The 15,784-nt window shown below is 36.0% G+C and overlaps 2 protein-coding genes across 2 annotated transcripts in view; one reads left to right on the top strand and one right to left on the bottom strand.

Moving 5' to 3' along the window:
• The window catches only part of LOC136812182 (tRNA (34-2'-O)-methyltransferase regulator WDR6-like), a 48,210-nt gene that overhangs the window by 9,370 nt on the left and 23,056 nt on the right, over positions 1–15,784 (top strand). The window contains exon 10 of the mRNA XM_067068664.1: positions 3,545–3,693. Coding sequence (XP_066924765.1) covers positions 3,545–3,693 — 149 coding nt within the window. The remainder of the gene's footprint in view (positions 1–3,544; positions 3,694–15,784) is intronic.
• LOC136812144 (uncharacterized) lies at positions 8,895–15,780 on the bottom strand. Its single transcript, XM_067068614.1, has 3 exons — positions 15,333–15,780; positions 11,971–14,697; positions 8,895–9,016 (listed from the first exon to the last, which is right to left on the bottom strand). The coding sequence occupies exons 1-3, from the start codon at positions 15,376–15,378 to the stop codon at positions 8,895–8,897; spliced, it is 2,895 nt and encodes a 964-aa protein (XP_066924715.1). The 5' UTR covers positions 15,379–15,780.

The raw sequence follows: 15,784 nt of genomic DNA, 5'->3' as shown, positions 1-15,784 counted from the left end.
AGTGCTCCTCAAGGCTTTCGTCATGGAACAAGGTATCATCAACAACTCTTTCTCTCCTTTCGAATTCAGCGAGGATAGCGTCCAACCTTCGATTGTAACCGTCACCGGAGGAGAGGAATCCCTGTGGGAGACGTTTGTAGCGCCACCGACCAAAGGGTGTGATGAAGGTGGTGAGAGGGCGGTCGGCTTCACGGAGGGGTACGCTGTGGAAGCCGTTCCAGGCATCTGTCACGGTCTTCCAAGTGTTTCTGGGTACCCGTCGAGCAACGTGGAATGGGGCTTCTGAATTGTGGGTTTCACGTTTGCAGAACTTGTTTAGTGGCGAGAGGTCGACAGTGCGTCTTGGGTTACCATCCGGTTTTCGAGTAACGACCATTCGGTGACACCAATCGACAGGTTCTCCGATGGGAACACGTTCAATTACGCCCAAAGCTTCGTCACGATGCAAATCAGATTCAACAGTCTTTTGCCAGTGCAGGGGTATCGGAGTAGCCTTGTGACATGCGATCGGTTTGACATCGTCCTTGATATGAATCTCAACTGGCGGTCCTGTCATTGAAGGAAGAAGCTGATGCGGGCACCTGTTGAAAGTTGAGCTCTTGTAACGATCTAAGAGCCAAGCTTTCATTTTGCTATTGTTCTCAGGTGTGCACAGAAAGGGAAACTCGTCTGGCTTATCAGGAACTGGTGTGCGTTTAGGACAATCACAAATGCCACCGTCATCTTTGGTGGCGCCGCAAATCATACCAGAACTCACAGAAGTGTCAATGTTCTGGGTTGAGCTTTGCTCTTTATCTTGGAACATACCAATTTGTGGAAAATGTCTATTGAGAATTCCCAAATCTAACATAGTGTCATAAGAAAGGTACAAAGACTTGACATCCTTGCTAACATAAATCATCGATTGACACGAAACCTTTTTCCCATTGGGAGATCTTCCTGTCAACTTTGCAAAGAAGGCTCCCTCGATTTTAATTGGTGACTTGTTGGCAGCACTCAACGACAAGGAAACTGGTGACAAGTCAGCTTTCGTAAAGCCAGCATTCAAGAATTGGCTAAGCGACCAAAGATTTGATTGTGCACCAGAGTCTGCCACCGCAGTAACTGATGTAGAAGCGTTTTTTGATGAAAGTTCAAGTTGAATGCGAGGGTGTTCCTTGATGTCGGAGCGTCTCCACTCTCCCTTGTTGAAGATATGATGACCAAGCGGAATCGATCGAACGGTTGATATTTGACCAACTGGGTCACTGTCGGAGGCTATAGCACTGGTCTCAGCATGATCACTGGCTCTTGATTTCTTCCAGCACGACTCACATTTCTTGTGGGGATTTCGGTTCCACCCTCTGGACTTTTTGGTGTAAACGTTGAAAGTATTACCACAATCTGGGCACTTGGCAGTCTTTGAACGATCTGCATGAGATGGGGATTGGCTACGTCCAAAGGATTGACGGTTTGAACGACGGTAAGATGACAATGCAGATAAGGAAGGTGAATTTGAATTAGCATTACGTGCAATCTCTCTGCTCTCGATAAATGCAATGACTTGAGCAATTGATTTCACCTGAATGTCCTCAGAGCTTAACGCCTCACGACGAATATCACTATCAGCAATGCCGTTAAGCAGGACGTCTCGAATCATCTCATCAGTATAATACACTTCACCTGTCACATCGTTATTACAATTTCCACAATTAACGTTAAAGTTAACAGTAAATTCAAACACTTCAGCTTTTCCTTGCACTCTAGCCGCAAATGTTTGAACTGGCTCATCAGGGTCTTGTCGCATAACACTTAGTTCCGAGCGAAGGACTCCAAGTGCAACTGGTACCACAGCAACGGATTTCAACACTTGTAAAGCCTCGGCTACAGGTTTGGTAGTGAAAGCAGGTTCCGCACGGAGCAATATGTTTCCCAACTGTTCAGTTGTACATTCTAATAACTGCCCTGCGGCGATATCATCCCGAATTCCAGATCCTGTACGGTAAGTCTCCCAACGACGTTGAAAAGCGTTCCAGTCTTCATTGGTGCAGTTGAGCTGTAGCTTTGGACGGTCAAGTTTCGGGCCTCTTACGGGAGGAGCTGCTGGTTGCGGTACTACCATGTGTGTGTATGTGTGAGCGTTCAAGATTGCTGCAGCCCCAACTACATCGACATCATCAGTGGCAAACCCACAACCAGGGATTGGGCAATTCAAAACAGTCATGATGCAGTGATAAGGATCAATACATGGATAAAAGTATCATTCAGTTAATTTCTATTTAGTATAACGAATGTATTGATCTAAACGATAAGATAAATATATGTACAGTAACATAACTATGACTCCATTATCGTACACCCAGCAGTTAATTCATTGTTGTAGATAATAAACCAAGGGAAATTCAATCATTAACCAGTCAATTTTGCTCCATGTTAAAAATTTTTAGCTAAAATCAGTTCATCAACCATTTCCATTGTTGCATTGTCGGCATTGCATTTGGGTGCAAACTTTTTTCATATTGCAAGTACCTATATATGTAATTTTTCAGGTATAACATGGTCAGATTTATTCACAGTCAATTGCCTTCGAACGATTTATGCAAATATACAAACAAAATTGAAGTTAGTTCGTTGTGAAAGTTGATAAAATGTCCTGTTTTTCCAAAGACCAACAAGACAAGAGATTGTATTATCTCATTCCAAACCAACAGAATGTAAACGAAACATCAAATCCAGAAAGGAATATTAAGAAAAGTTCACTATCGACCATTCCTTGTGACAATCGTACAAAAATCATGATCCATTTCAACTCATCAAAGCATATAAACCAAAGCAAAGAAAAGTAACGAAAGAGCAAAAAGTTGTTGTCTATTTTCTGCCATCTTTGTTTTGACAGTTAGAAACAAAGCAATACGCTTCTCAAACGGCCGACGTTGCCCGATCGACAAGGAAAATAGAGCGCCGTACGGATATTTACCACAGACGTTTCTCGGAGAAATGACGTCTTCCGCCTCAAAAAAAGAACATCCTACTGTTTTTACCACCGGAGCTTGATTTAAAAAGAGACTCATGTACAAACTCACGAAATTGACCAAAACCGAGCGTTAGACTTGGAGAAGGAGAAGGAGAAGAAATTTTACCGTTTTAACAAATATTTCCTATATAATAGGAAATATTTAAAAAGGAACTCTCCAAAATTGTTTACAATATTTTGTTTAATTTCAAAAAGCTGAAAATTCTCCACGAGTCTACTCCGCGACTTTTATTTAAACACACGTATGACTTTCAGAACACATCTACTTCGAAGTTTCAACATACAGCATATCAAATCATATCAAAATGGTTGCAGAATCGAGCAAAAACTTTAAATGCAATTAGGCCCCCTTTCCCCTGGTGCGTAAATGGCGTGAATTTGAAAGCTTTGCCTCAATAGAAATTGTGTGAATTACGAAAAGAATTGCGTGCGTGAATTTTGAAAAAAAAGTTGCGTGATTGCGTGAATTGAAAGTCCGCTGGCGGAGGGGGCTCCTCTATTGAACAATCGGTTTCTCTTCATTTATTTCAGGTTTCTACTTTCCTTCGATCATAACAAAGAAAAAAGCTGGGTGGTTTTACATGAAGATTCCTCGTATTACACGTACTGCGTGCTGGATTGTAAAGAAGACGTTGTAGCCTTCGGGAATCTCAAAGGAATGGTCAAATTATGTTATTTAGGTAGGTCTATACTTTTTGGACCTACCCCGGTGGGGTGGAGGTCCTATAAATTAACCTGTGTTCGTTCGTCCGTCCGTTCGTCCGTTCGTCTGCTACCAACTTTTCTCAGGATTGAATCATAGGAATCTTTTGATTTTTGGTACAAAGGTGCAAAATGGTGTTTTTTGGGGGTAAATTTGGGCCAAAAAACGGCTAAAAAACGGGTTTTTTGGACTTTGTGGGAAATTGGATCATTAATTTTTTCTGATTTTTTGCATGAAAGTAGGGTACCATCATAGGTAAAAGATGGCTCAAGCAGATTTTTGCAAAAAAATTTTGTTGGCTCAAAAAACGCATGTTTATCTATAAGAATCAATATTAATAAGCATAGCTCAATGTTTTTAGCCATATTATTATTATTTTTATTAGTTTTGTTATTAAGATGGAAATGTCACGGTGGAGGGATTGAGTTTTCTAAAAACACTTATTATTTTTTTGGCTGAAAAACGAATCTTTATCTATAAGAATCACTATTTATAAGCATATATCAATGTTCTTAGCCAAATTATTATTTCATTAATATTTTTTCTAAACAAAGAAAATGTCACCTTAGAGCGCAATGGTTTGAGTTTTCTAAAAACACTTATTATTTTTTTGGCTGAAACCGAATCTTTATCTATAAGAATCACTATTTATAAGCATAGATCGATGTTCTTAGCCAAATTATTATTTTTATTATTATTATTATTTCTAAAAGGAGAAAATGTCACGGTAGAGTGCGATGGTTTGAGCTTTCTGTAAACTTTCTGTTTTTATAAAGAAAAGCGTTTAATAGCTTTTTTTATTTCTTTTTCAAAAGTATTTTTCAATTGTGTTGATAGTTTCTCCCAATAGATATTCATTTTTCTTTATTTTTTTGTATTTTGACCAGTTATGTCTTATGTGTTTCATTGTTTCAATGTTCTTTGATAAGTTTGATAACCAGGTAGGTCCATAAAAGTATCACTTGTTGTTTGTTGTTTGATTCTACTTTCTCGTTACAGAGAAAATTAGGAATAAGAACGTCAAGTTTTTAAGGGCTATTTACATGCAATTTCTTAATATAATGTTTGGTATAATTAGTGTTTACTTTAAACATTCTAGCTTTTATATGACCTGTCTTGCTGCAGAAGACTGTCTTGTTCCAAAGTCAAAGTCTTCATAAAAAGAGGAGAAATATTTGTACAGCACCTTGATTAATTTTGTCAAGCGTTAGAAATACACTTTTTTTTATAAAAACCAGTAGAATTTTTCTGAGGCTTGGCTGTTCTCATTTTTTTGGCACTTTGAGCCTAAAATTGTTCTTATCCTGTTCTTATTTATAGGGTGTAACAGGGTGTAATTGATGTATTTTAGTCTTTTGACCCAATTTTTACTACTTTGACCCCTTAACCCATGACATTGAGTAATTTCAGACTCAGCATTGTTCTTGAATTGTTCTTATTTTTTGGAAATTTTCAGCCTCATTGTCTTTATATAATTGTTCTTATATAAAAAAAGTGCAACTGTCAGATTTCAAAACTTAGATCTTATTATTCAAAATATTCTCACTTATTTACAAAACATTGAAAAGCATAATATAAAGCCTTATATGTCAAATAAATTATCATACAAACAAAAGGGGAACACAAAATGAAAGCTTCACAAGCCAGCAATATTTCACCTAGGCTACGTCATATCTTCCTTCGTTTCGAGCGTAAAACTCCTACTCTTTGGGCTATGAGCACTGCTCTTGTTTTGAATATTGAAATTCTCCAGATAAATCGCATGCGCACTGAGGTTTTAATGAAACAATAGAGAGTTTCGAAACCTAAGCCAATCAGCTGTGTTTTAAACATTCTTTTATTTAAAATCTTTATTGGTAAACATCTTTTGTGAATGCTGTCTTTTATGTTTAAACCTATTAATAAGCGATTCCCGGTGGGGGTCACTAGTGGCCGCCTATAGCAGTGCCTATAGACCAAGAGTAAGGCCTAAAAGCCTGGATCTGTCTTTTGTGTAGACTATATTTCACCAAGGTTGTAATAAAGTTTGTCTTGAAGCAAATCGCCATTGCTGGTTACTGCCCAAAACATGTTGAAAAGCGTCAAAAGACACAATAGGAGCATTGATACATTTTGGAAGAAGTTTAGTTTTTGGTTGTTAAACGGTTTTTGCACAAAATCGTGAACAGCAAAACTAAAGAAAAGCAAACCCACTGGATACAATTTGACGATCGGTGACGAAATAAATGTTGTCATGGCGATCAATAACAAACGGCGTAAAATCAAAACAGGTTCCCAGATGAGATGAGACTCTTGGTTTTTCAAATTCAATTTGAAAGGTCCGTTTAACACACCCAATATTTGATCTTTTTCTACGAGAGTGACTTGGTCGAAAACGAAATGGTACTGGGTGAACGCCAGAGGGCGGATGACCATGAAATAAAGTGATAGGGGCGGTAAAGTAAGAATGAAAAGAAACTCGTTGGGCGAGATACGATATGATCGAAGGGCGCGGCAGCCAGTGTACAAAACCAACGGGAAAGGGACCACCCATAAACCAATCACAACCATGATAAGATATTGCCAATCAGTATAACATTTGATGGAGGCTTGAATGCAAAGATATGATTCGCCAGCAACCTCTACACAATGAATATTTCGTAAACAAAAAACTGAGATATTGGAATAACTGAGTAGCAAAACATTGACATATGCTCCTTTCAAACGACGTAAGATTGGCTGTTCACAAACTTGGGTATTTCCATCCTTGAGCCTCCTCTTTATAATGAAATTGACTGCAATAAAGATAATTATTGCCAGTAAAAGAATTGCCAAACATGCTAACGATAAACTAGATTTCAATGCATCCATAACAACCATACTATTTGTACACAAAGGACAAATATTGATGAAACTGGAAGTGAAATCTAATTTGATGTTGAAGAATGTAAACAAAAAGCTGACAAAATTTGGCATGTGGTAATAAGTCTTTGCTGAAGCGACAACTCGAATGATGGAAGCGGTTTGGTAAAAAAAGAATGTGATTTTGATGACGCCAGGCAGTTGGTAGGATGGTGGTGGTTCTGTATGTAAGAAAGTTCTTTTAATTAGAGGCTCTTCAACCTCATTGTTTTCGTAAAGTAAAACTTCATGCTCCTCAAACAAAGAAGGTACTCTCGGGTACTTAATAGCCGTCCCCCCCGCTAATTAATTTTTCGAAAATTTTCCACCCAGGACATTCTTAATCCAAACCCCCCCCCCCCCCCCCGCTTATTAATTTTTGGGAAAATGTTTTTGAAAGTTCCCTTTTTTGTCCTAATTCAGCTGTATTAGCCTCCTTTTCAAAAATTTTCCACCCAGGACATTTTTTATTCCAAACCCCCCGCTTTATTAAGTTTTGAGATTTTTTCCAACCCCCCCCCCCGCTTTATTCCAACCCCCCCCCCCGGCTATTAGGTACCCGAGAGTAAATACCTTCCAGCGCTTTGATTTGACTTCAGACTTCTCAAGCAGCTCCAAACGTCTCTGTTTTATAGAAAAAACAGACAAATCAAAGCAGCCATCAATATATATCCCAACCAAACAGTCCATGAATATTGACAACACGTTCTATTCATACATTTGTTGTGACTGAATAAAGATAAAACATGTCTTTTTTTGGCAATCACCGCAAAGTCTCCCTTCCCGATTCCCAGCACAAGTGTTGTATGACTCGCACGTTTCAAAAGACGAGCAACAATATAAAGGAGGACATGAATAGAATGTCACTTTACCAGAGCTGTCAGCTAATCCCCAGTAATTTCCTTTGCTTCGAATATTGCCGTCTTTGCAAGAGGCTTGGTAGGGGCAAATGTAACAAATAATGTTATGTCCATCCAGTGATTGCTCTTCGGTATCATTGACTCTGATGAAGGACACGTTATTCGCGTTGTAGGATGAACTATTACACTTAAGACAATCAATTCTGAAGTAAGTACCTTTCGTATAGTGATGATTCATATATTTCACAAATGGGCATGACATTTTGGATGAATTATCAATGGAAACCCAGGAAAACTGACGGCGGTAATCATCAGATTCAAAAACAACACTTGTGTCTCCTGTAAGTCGACATGTGATATTTTCCCGAGTTGATTGTTGTATTTAGAATTTGAAGACTGGACTTGGAATCTTGTGTATAATGTATATTGATTTTGAGGGCACCAATACGGCCCAGTGGAGCTGAATTATTTTTGAACGTACAGTTTAAAATTTTGTATGTAATATAGTGTGAATTGTACGCCATTAAAGCGGCCGCGCGGTATGCTGGCGTGTATTGTTCTTCGATGTAACAGTCCCTGAACTCGGAATTTCGGATCGTCAATGACGTTGCCTTGATGAGTGCTGCTCCAAACAAGGCACTTTTAAATGTACAGTTGTCTATGGTGACACTTTTAGCTTCGGTTATGTCTAGCATAAAATGACTCATATCGATGTCAACTTGCTTTGAGTCCTTGGAAGTGACAATCCTCCAAGTGAATATTCGAATCTGTCAAGTGCCATTCGGGTACTCCTTGGATAATTAAAGCTGAATGTTGAAATCGATTTCGAATGAATTTGAACTTGCCTTTTGAGAAATACATTGTAAAAACTGTATCTTTGAAGTTTGTGTCAATGATTCTCATCGTGGAGAGTTGGTAAAAGTTTAAAGTGTAATTGATAAAAAGACAACGTTCAATATGGATCTTTTGCTGTCTTATCCAGTTTTGACGATTGTCTGTATTGTGAGATCTTATGATTGGTGGTAGCTCTTTGACTATTGGATTAATAAACTCTCTGAAGCTTTTTCGACCAGGACCTCGAAAAGTTGTGTTGTAAAAGAATATGTCGATATCTTGAACATGATCGAAAAGTTGTATCATTTGGTATTTTGTGTTCAATTGTAAAATACATGTATTGTATCTGTTTGAGATTCCATCTTTCAAAACTTTGAATACTGGGAGGAGGAAGATTGTCGAATTGTAAACGATTTTGAGACCATTTAATGTGATATTGTTATGCAACTCCATGAGATAATTTTCTTTAAGTGAATCTGAAAAATGAATGATTGTATTTTTTCGGCTCTTGTTCGTGCTGTGTGTCGTTAAAGTAAGCTCCTTGTCAACGGTCAATGATTTGTTTAGAATGAAAGTGTATTCAGCATCTAAAAGAATGGTATCGTTATGTTTTGATATCTTCACTTGCTTCGTTCTGTGAAACGTAAATCTCTCGCGATGATAATCCTACGAAAATAAATATAAACTTGAGCGGTGAGGCCATTTTAATCTCTCGTGACGATAATCCTACGAAAATTGGAAAATGAAGTTAACAACTCGCGTTGTAAAGACCTCGTATTATACAGTGTGTCCCAAAAAAAGCGTACAAATTTCTATTTAAAGTAAAATCCTCAAAACTCATCATCTTTAACTGAACTTAGAATAATTGAAGTAAGATTTAAATTTCTCTGAATAGTTTGGAAAAATGTATATTGGAAATGATAAAAAAAGACGAAAAAAAAATTATTTTACCTTTGTATATCGCGCATAATAACAATAAAATGAAAGCGAAATTGAATCCCATCGCTTTAGTGTTTTTATACTGTAATCTGTTTTTTTTTCCGACAAATTATAATGATTTTACGTCAACAAAACCATCATCACGTCAATCTACTTTATAACATTGATAAACCAGTAATGAAAGGTTTTTGTGATGGAAAAGCTGAAATAATAATTTCTTAATCAATTCTTTCCGATTAAAGGCAACTAAAAGCAATAGTCGTTAGCCCAATACTTACCTTCGAATGTACTCGTCAAAATTAACATCTCATTATTTACAATAGAAAAAAGCTGTAAAGAGTTCATATCAAAGCTCTTGTTAAATTATTTGTTGAATTAAAGTTGATAAATCTCAAAGTTTGAATACACGTTTTCTTAAAACCTTTGAAGTCTTTGGATGTTCTTAACTTTTTGAGTTTAAATCCTAAGATGTTCTTGGATTGTTTTTATTCTCGCCATTTTGTGACTATTTTTGTGCAGTTCCAAAGAAATCGGGAGCCCGAGAAAGCTTAAAATGTTCTTAACTTATTCTTGATATTTTGGCTATCGAAACATTATGTTTTTGTGGTATATTTTGTTCTAATACAAACAACATACGAAGAGCATTTCAATTCTGTGCTCGTCGAAAATAATGACCGCAAATGCAAGTGGAATATTACACTGTTTTTTATAATAACAAACCATGTAAGAACATAAGGCTTCGATTGCGAAGACTGTATTGAGAGCAAAATAAAGATATATTTTCATGATATAGAAAACAGACGCGCTTCTATGCTGACAAAGTAGAACAAACAAAAATTCTAAAAAATTTTCTCGCTCGCGTGCCTCCGAAAGGAGAGAAAGTTTTTTCTTTTGATTTAGAATGTTGTGTAAGTGTAAATGATAGGAGATACTGCCTATGGTATCCTTTGAGAACATTTTGATGCTTTGCGGACTCTAAAACACGCAATTTTTGAATAAAAATACTCACAAAATGGTCAAGATGAGAAAAAGTTAAATAATAACATCCGAAGGCTTCCAAAATTCTAGATGCTCTTATAAAGTCAAATTTAAAAGTCAATAATATCTTAAGATCTAGCAATGGAAACCCTATAAACTATACCTCTAATCGAGAGAATACTCTTTGAGATGCTTTTTTTTTTCGTTAAAAGTTCTCTCAAAAATGTTGACGGTAGTATATTAAAATATTTACAGTTTTGAAGGCGTATCTGTCATTTTCGAGGAATTAAGTCCACCAAATTAGACAAATTTTCCAATTTTCCAAACTTTTTACAAATAAATTTTACAGGATTATAATATCGATTCGTTGTTATAAGAAAAACTAGACTAGCTCAAATAAAAATCCTAAATCATACTATTATTGTACTATATTTAATTCTGAATAAAGTGAACAATTATTATAAAGATTAAATTAATCAATCCTTCCATACATCATTCTTGAGCAACAGATTTGATAGCAAAATTTTGTTGTAATGAAAATTAGCTATCTGCAAAATGTACACGTTTAAAAGAAATTTGAAATAAAAGAGGCTACACGTTTTTTTTTTATAAGAACGTCAAAAATTTTCGAAGCCTTCGGATGTTCTTATTTTTTTGGATTTGAAGCCTAAAAATGTTCTTAAAATGTTCTTATTTTCAGCATTTTTTGAGCATTTTGATGTAATTTCTTTTAAGAAATTGCATGTTTTTAAGTCTCCAAAGCCTTAGTATGTTCTTAGAATGTTCTTAAATTTCTGGGCCTCGAAGCCTCATGTTCTTATATAGTTTGTTCTTATAAAAAAAAACGTGTAATTACCTATCAAAAAATTCTCTGAAAATAATTTCAAAATTACTTAAAAATCCCTAAAATTTCCTTCAGATTCCCTTTATCCCGTAAAGATGTCTAAAATCTCAAAAGTTTCAAGATAATACTAGAGACAGATCTCCAGAAGGATTTCAAAAATCACGAAAAGCTTACGTGTTTTATTCTTCCATCCTGATTCCACAAAATCTGGTCATGATATTTTCCTGAAGTCAGTATACAATTATAATTTTCACACAATCATATAGATTCGAATAATTCTAAATGCTAAATCACATTTTATATTGGATTATGTAATGGTTTTTTCAAACCCCCTTCTTCAAGATTTATTAGATAACAACAATCACTCTTTGTACTTCATATAATATACTTTTTTATAAGAGGATAAATTTTCGCGTGGGCATTTTTTTTTAGCGAAGTGAGAATCTAAAAATTTCGCATTAATGAAATTTCACAAATCAGCCTCTTTTCATTTAATTTCTGTCATTTGCCTACGCTTTTTTTGCGAAAATCCTTATTCTAGATTTTTTTCGTGAGGAGTAAATTTCATGAAAACGGCAAAAATTCGTGAAAATTGCAAAAGTCTCTCTTTTTTTAATTTAACCGCGCCTATTAAAGAAACGATCAAAGATAAAGACTGAGCCTTTATAAAGGACTAAAACGATCATACAAAGAATGGGTAAACATATAATAACCGCTTCACAAACAAGCAATATTTCACCAAGGTTGTAATAAAGTTTGTCTTGAAGCAAATCCGCATTGTTAGTCACTGCCCAAAACATGTTGAAAAATGTCAATAATAGCAAAACTAAAATTGACACGATTTGAATAAAATTCAAATTCTCCTCCCTAAACGGCTTTTGCACAAAATCATGAACAGCAAAAATAAAGAAAAGCAAACCCACTGGATACAATTTAACGATCGGTGACGAAATAAATGTTGTCATGACGATCAATAAAAAACGGCGTAAAATCAAAACAGGTTCCCAGATGAGATGAGATTCTTGGTTTTTCAAATTCAATTTGAAAGGTCCGTTTAACACACCCAATATTTGATCTTTTTCATCGAGAGTGGCTTGGTCGAAAACGAAATGGTACTGGGTGAACGCCAGAGGGCGGATGACCATGAAATAAAGTGATAGGGGCGGTAAAGTAAGGATGAGAAGAAACTCGTTGGGCGAGATACGATATGATCGAAGGGCGCGGCAGCCAGTGTACAAGACTAACGGGAAAGGGACCACCCATAAACCAATCGCAACCATGATAAGATATTGCCAATCAGTATAACATTTGATTGAGGCTTGAACGCGAAGATACGATTCGCCAGCAACCTCTACACAATGAATATTTCGTAAACAAAAAACTGAGATATTGGAATAACTGAGTAGCAAAACATTGACATATGCTCCTTTCAAACGACGTAAGAATGACTGCGGACGGACTTGAGCGGTAGTTCCATCCTTGAACCTCTTCTTTATAATGAAATTGAGTGCAACACAGATAATCATTGCCAGTAAAAGAATTGCCAAACATGCTAACGATAAACTAGATTTCAATGCATCCATAACAACCATACTATTTGTACACAGAGGACAAATTTTGATGAAACTGGAAGTGAAATCCAATTTGATATTGAAGAATGTAAACAAAAAGCTGACAAAGTTTGGCATGTGGTAATAAGTCTTTGCTGAAGCAACAACTCGAATGATGGAAGCGGTTTGGTAAAAAAAGAATGTGATTTTAATTATGCCAGGTAGTTGGTAGGATGGTGAGAGGTTTTTTCTAAACGGAGAACTCGTAATCAATAGTTTGTTATTATCGTCGTTGTCCAGAAGTGATTCCTCGGTCTCAACATTTTTATTTTTATTTCTTATGTAGTTCCAAACGTCTTTGTTGAACAAGAAAAACAAACAAATCAAAGCAGCCATCAATATATATCCCAACCACACGGTCCACGAATACTCACAACACGATTTATCCATACATTCGTTGTGACTGAATAAAGATAAAACATGTCCTTTTTGGCAATCGCCGCAAAGTCTCCCTTCCCGATTGCGAGCACAAGTGTTGTATGACTTGCATGTTTCAAAAGACGAGCAACAATATAAAGGAGGACATGAATAGAATGTCACTTTGCCAGAGCTGTCAGCTAATCCCCAGAAATTGCCTTTACTTCGAATAATGCCGTCTTTGCAAGAGGCTTGGTAGGGGCATAAATGGCAGTTAATGTTATGGACTGTTATGTTATCAGCTCTTTCATTGCCTGTTATAAAAGCATGACCGTTTGCGTTATAAGATGAACTATTACAGGTGATGCAGTGTAGTCTCAAATATTGGTAGCTCTCAAACTCTTCGTAGATGTAACTTCCTTCAAAGCAATTCAATTTTGAGGTCTTTGTGATTTCAAGCCATCCTGTTGGATAGCTATAAATACTTGGCTCAATCCAAATGCTCCTGATATCATTAAACAAGGGGCTCCTAATAGAATTAACAACGGTGTTAACGATTGAAACTGAAGTATATGGTCTTTCACCGGTCCCTAGCTTGGTAAAAATAGATCCAGCTTGATTAGAACGGGCTGAATTATTGTTGAAGGTACAATTGACTAAATCCATGTCAGTTGAGCGTGTTGTCAAGGCTGCAGCTCTGTCAGTTGGTATCATTGGTTGATCACTTATGTAGTTATCTGCGAATGTCAGATTGATCAATTCTACACTCCCACGTTCTAATTTGACTGCACCGTAAGATGCTCTCTTGAAAGTGCAATCTCGGATTGTTCCTTCCCAATAATTAGTATCACCAGGGTGAACTTGTAGCATGAATGCATAATCTCCTTCTTGATCCCCATACTCTGACGAACCTTGAAATGTACAATTGGTTACACTGAGTCTGCCATATTCAATTGTAGTCTCTACCGATGATCGAAAAAACTGACTCTGGTGTAATTGAAGATCTTTTATTGGATTAGATGAAAGTAAGGAATCAATGAGTATTGATCTATTAACTGTTATTCTTTGGAAGGTGATGGCCATTATCTGATTAACAAAATGACAATCATCAAAAGTTATGCTTGCATGGTAGTCAATACTAGTTTCTTTTATAACACCTTTCGCTTTTTTTATTGTATTCTGAATTTTGTTCTTTTGACTGTGTAATGTTGTTTTTACTATAAGAGCACTCTTGAAATCTTTAGTGTAATCTATGAAGTCTGATTCTAGTGGCTGTGAAAAGTTTAAGACGCAATGTTCTATAATCAAGGAGCATCCTTTTTTACCCATTTTGAATATATTATCTTGATAGACAAGTTGTGAGAAGATTTGAAGCTTGTAGAATGAAATATTGGCTGAACTTTGAATCAAATAGTCAATAGGAAATTTTCCCTCTTCAAACAATATCTTTGCTTTACTACCATGTCTGTTATAGTATGAAGTGAATTTCAAAGACGTGTCTATAATAAGAGTTTCATTTTGAATATAGGTGTATTCAGCATCTAAAAGGATGGTATCGTTGTGTTTGGATATTGAGATAGCGTAAGAAATAGTTTGACAGGGATGTGTTTGTATGCCGCACGTTTTGATATCTTCACTTGCTTCGTTCTGTGAAACGTAAATTTCCCGTGATGATAATCCTATGAAAATAAATATAAGTACTAATATCGCATAACTTCGAGTACAATACGGGAAGTATTTTATGAGCTTATGGGATTTTTCCGTAATATTTTTCCGAGCCTTTAGGCTAGGAAATTTTCGAGATTTTAATAAACGGGGGGGGGGACCTAATTGCCGGGGCTTGGAAATTGTACTTCTGAAACCCCAAATTAAGGTAAATATAGGCTAAAATCAGGCTATTTAGAGCAAAATAAGGGGCCTTCTCTTTGACAGCTGAAAATATTCTTAAGAATTAATAAACAAGGGGTCCTAATAAGGTATAATATAATAATAATATTTGGGTCGTGTCAAGTAGTTTTATAATAATTTCTTTTATATTTCATCAGACTTGATTTTAGTGTCTTTATAGAAAGAACTCCCAAGTAAAAAGAACCCTTGTTTTTTAATATTGATTTGATATTGACAAGTGTATATCAGGAAAGGTTTAGCAAAAAAAAAACAGCGTGTAAGAGTGGGTAGGAGAGAATGTTCCGTCAACGCTCAAAAGTTAGCTTTTTCAACAGGAGAACAAATAAAGCCGGCCACGCTTCTGAAACAAACATAGCAGCAGTGAACGAAGAAATGATAAAATATGATAGAAAATAAGTATAAATACCTTGAAAGTGTAATATTAACACCAAAAGTAAAACACGCCATGTCATCTTCTATGAAATGATGTTTTCTTGGACCGATGTGAGTAATTTGAATTGATGTAATGGTGTTAAAGTATGCATTTACACGAATTAGGTCTCACAATAAATTTCTTTGGGTCAAATTTTCAAAGACTAATATTTCTACTGTACGTGTGCTTTTATACAAACAACACAAATAATCATTCCACAGTTTTGTCAAGCGTGTTTTAATATCATATGTCCTTTTCAACATCAACTTTTTTTGTTTACATACACCCTCGTGATCAAGGATGTGAAATTACATGTTTGGTACAGTTTATTTATCGGCTTTACTTCACAGTAATGTGTATCTGACCATCTTTATATCGTAATGATTTATTTTATTATCTATCATTTGAGGCCAGGCTCTGTTTTTTATTAATTTAGGGACAAAAGT

This window comes from Clytia hemisphaerica, unplaced genomic scaffold (assembly GCF_902728285.1).
Source record: "Clytia hemisphaerica strain Z4C2 unplaced genomic scaffold, Clytia hemisphaerica genome assembly, whole genome shotgun sequence".
NCBI classification, from domain to species: Eukaryota; Metazoa; Cnidaria; class Hydrozoa; order Leptothecata; family Clytiidae; genus Clytia; species Clytia hemisphaerica.
This window is presented reverse-complemented; position numbering and strand designations above follow the sequence as displayed.

What these genes read in the sequence shown, in the direction of transcription:
- LOC136812144 (XM_067068614.1), bottom strand. Translation starts at nt 15,378, where the DNA reads ATGACATGGCGTGTTTTACTTTTGGTGTTAATATTACACTTTCAAG. An exon ending in GTTAATATTACACTTTCAAG is followed by an intron (nt 14,698 to 15,332) that starts GTATTTATACTT and finishes TTATTTTCATAG; the next exon opens with GATTATCATCACGGGAAATT. An exon ending in CGTTAAATTGTATCCAGTGG is followed by an intron (nt 9,017 to 11,970) that starts GTTTGCTTTTCT and finishes CAATTTTCGTAG; the next exon opens with GATTATCGTCACGAGAGATT.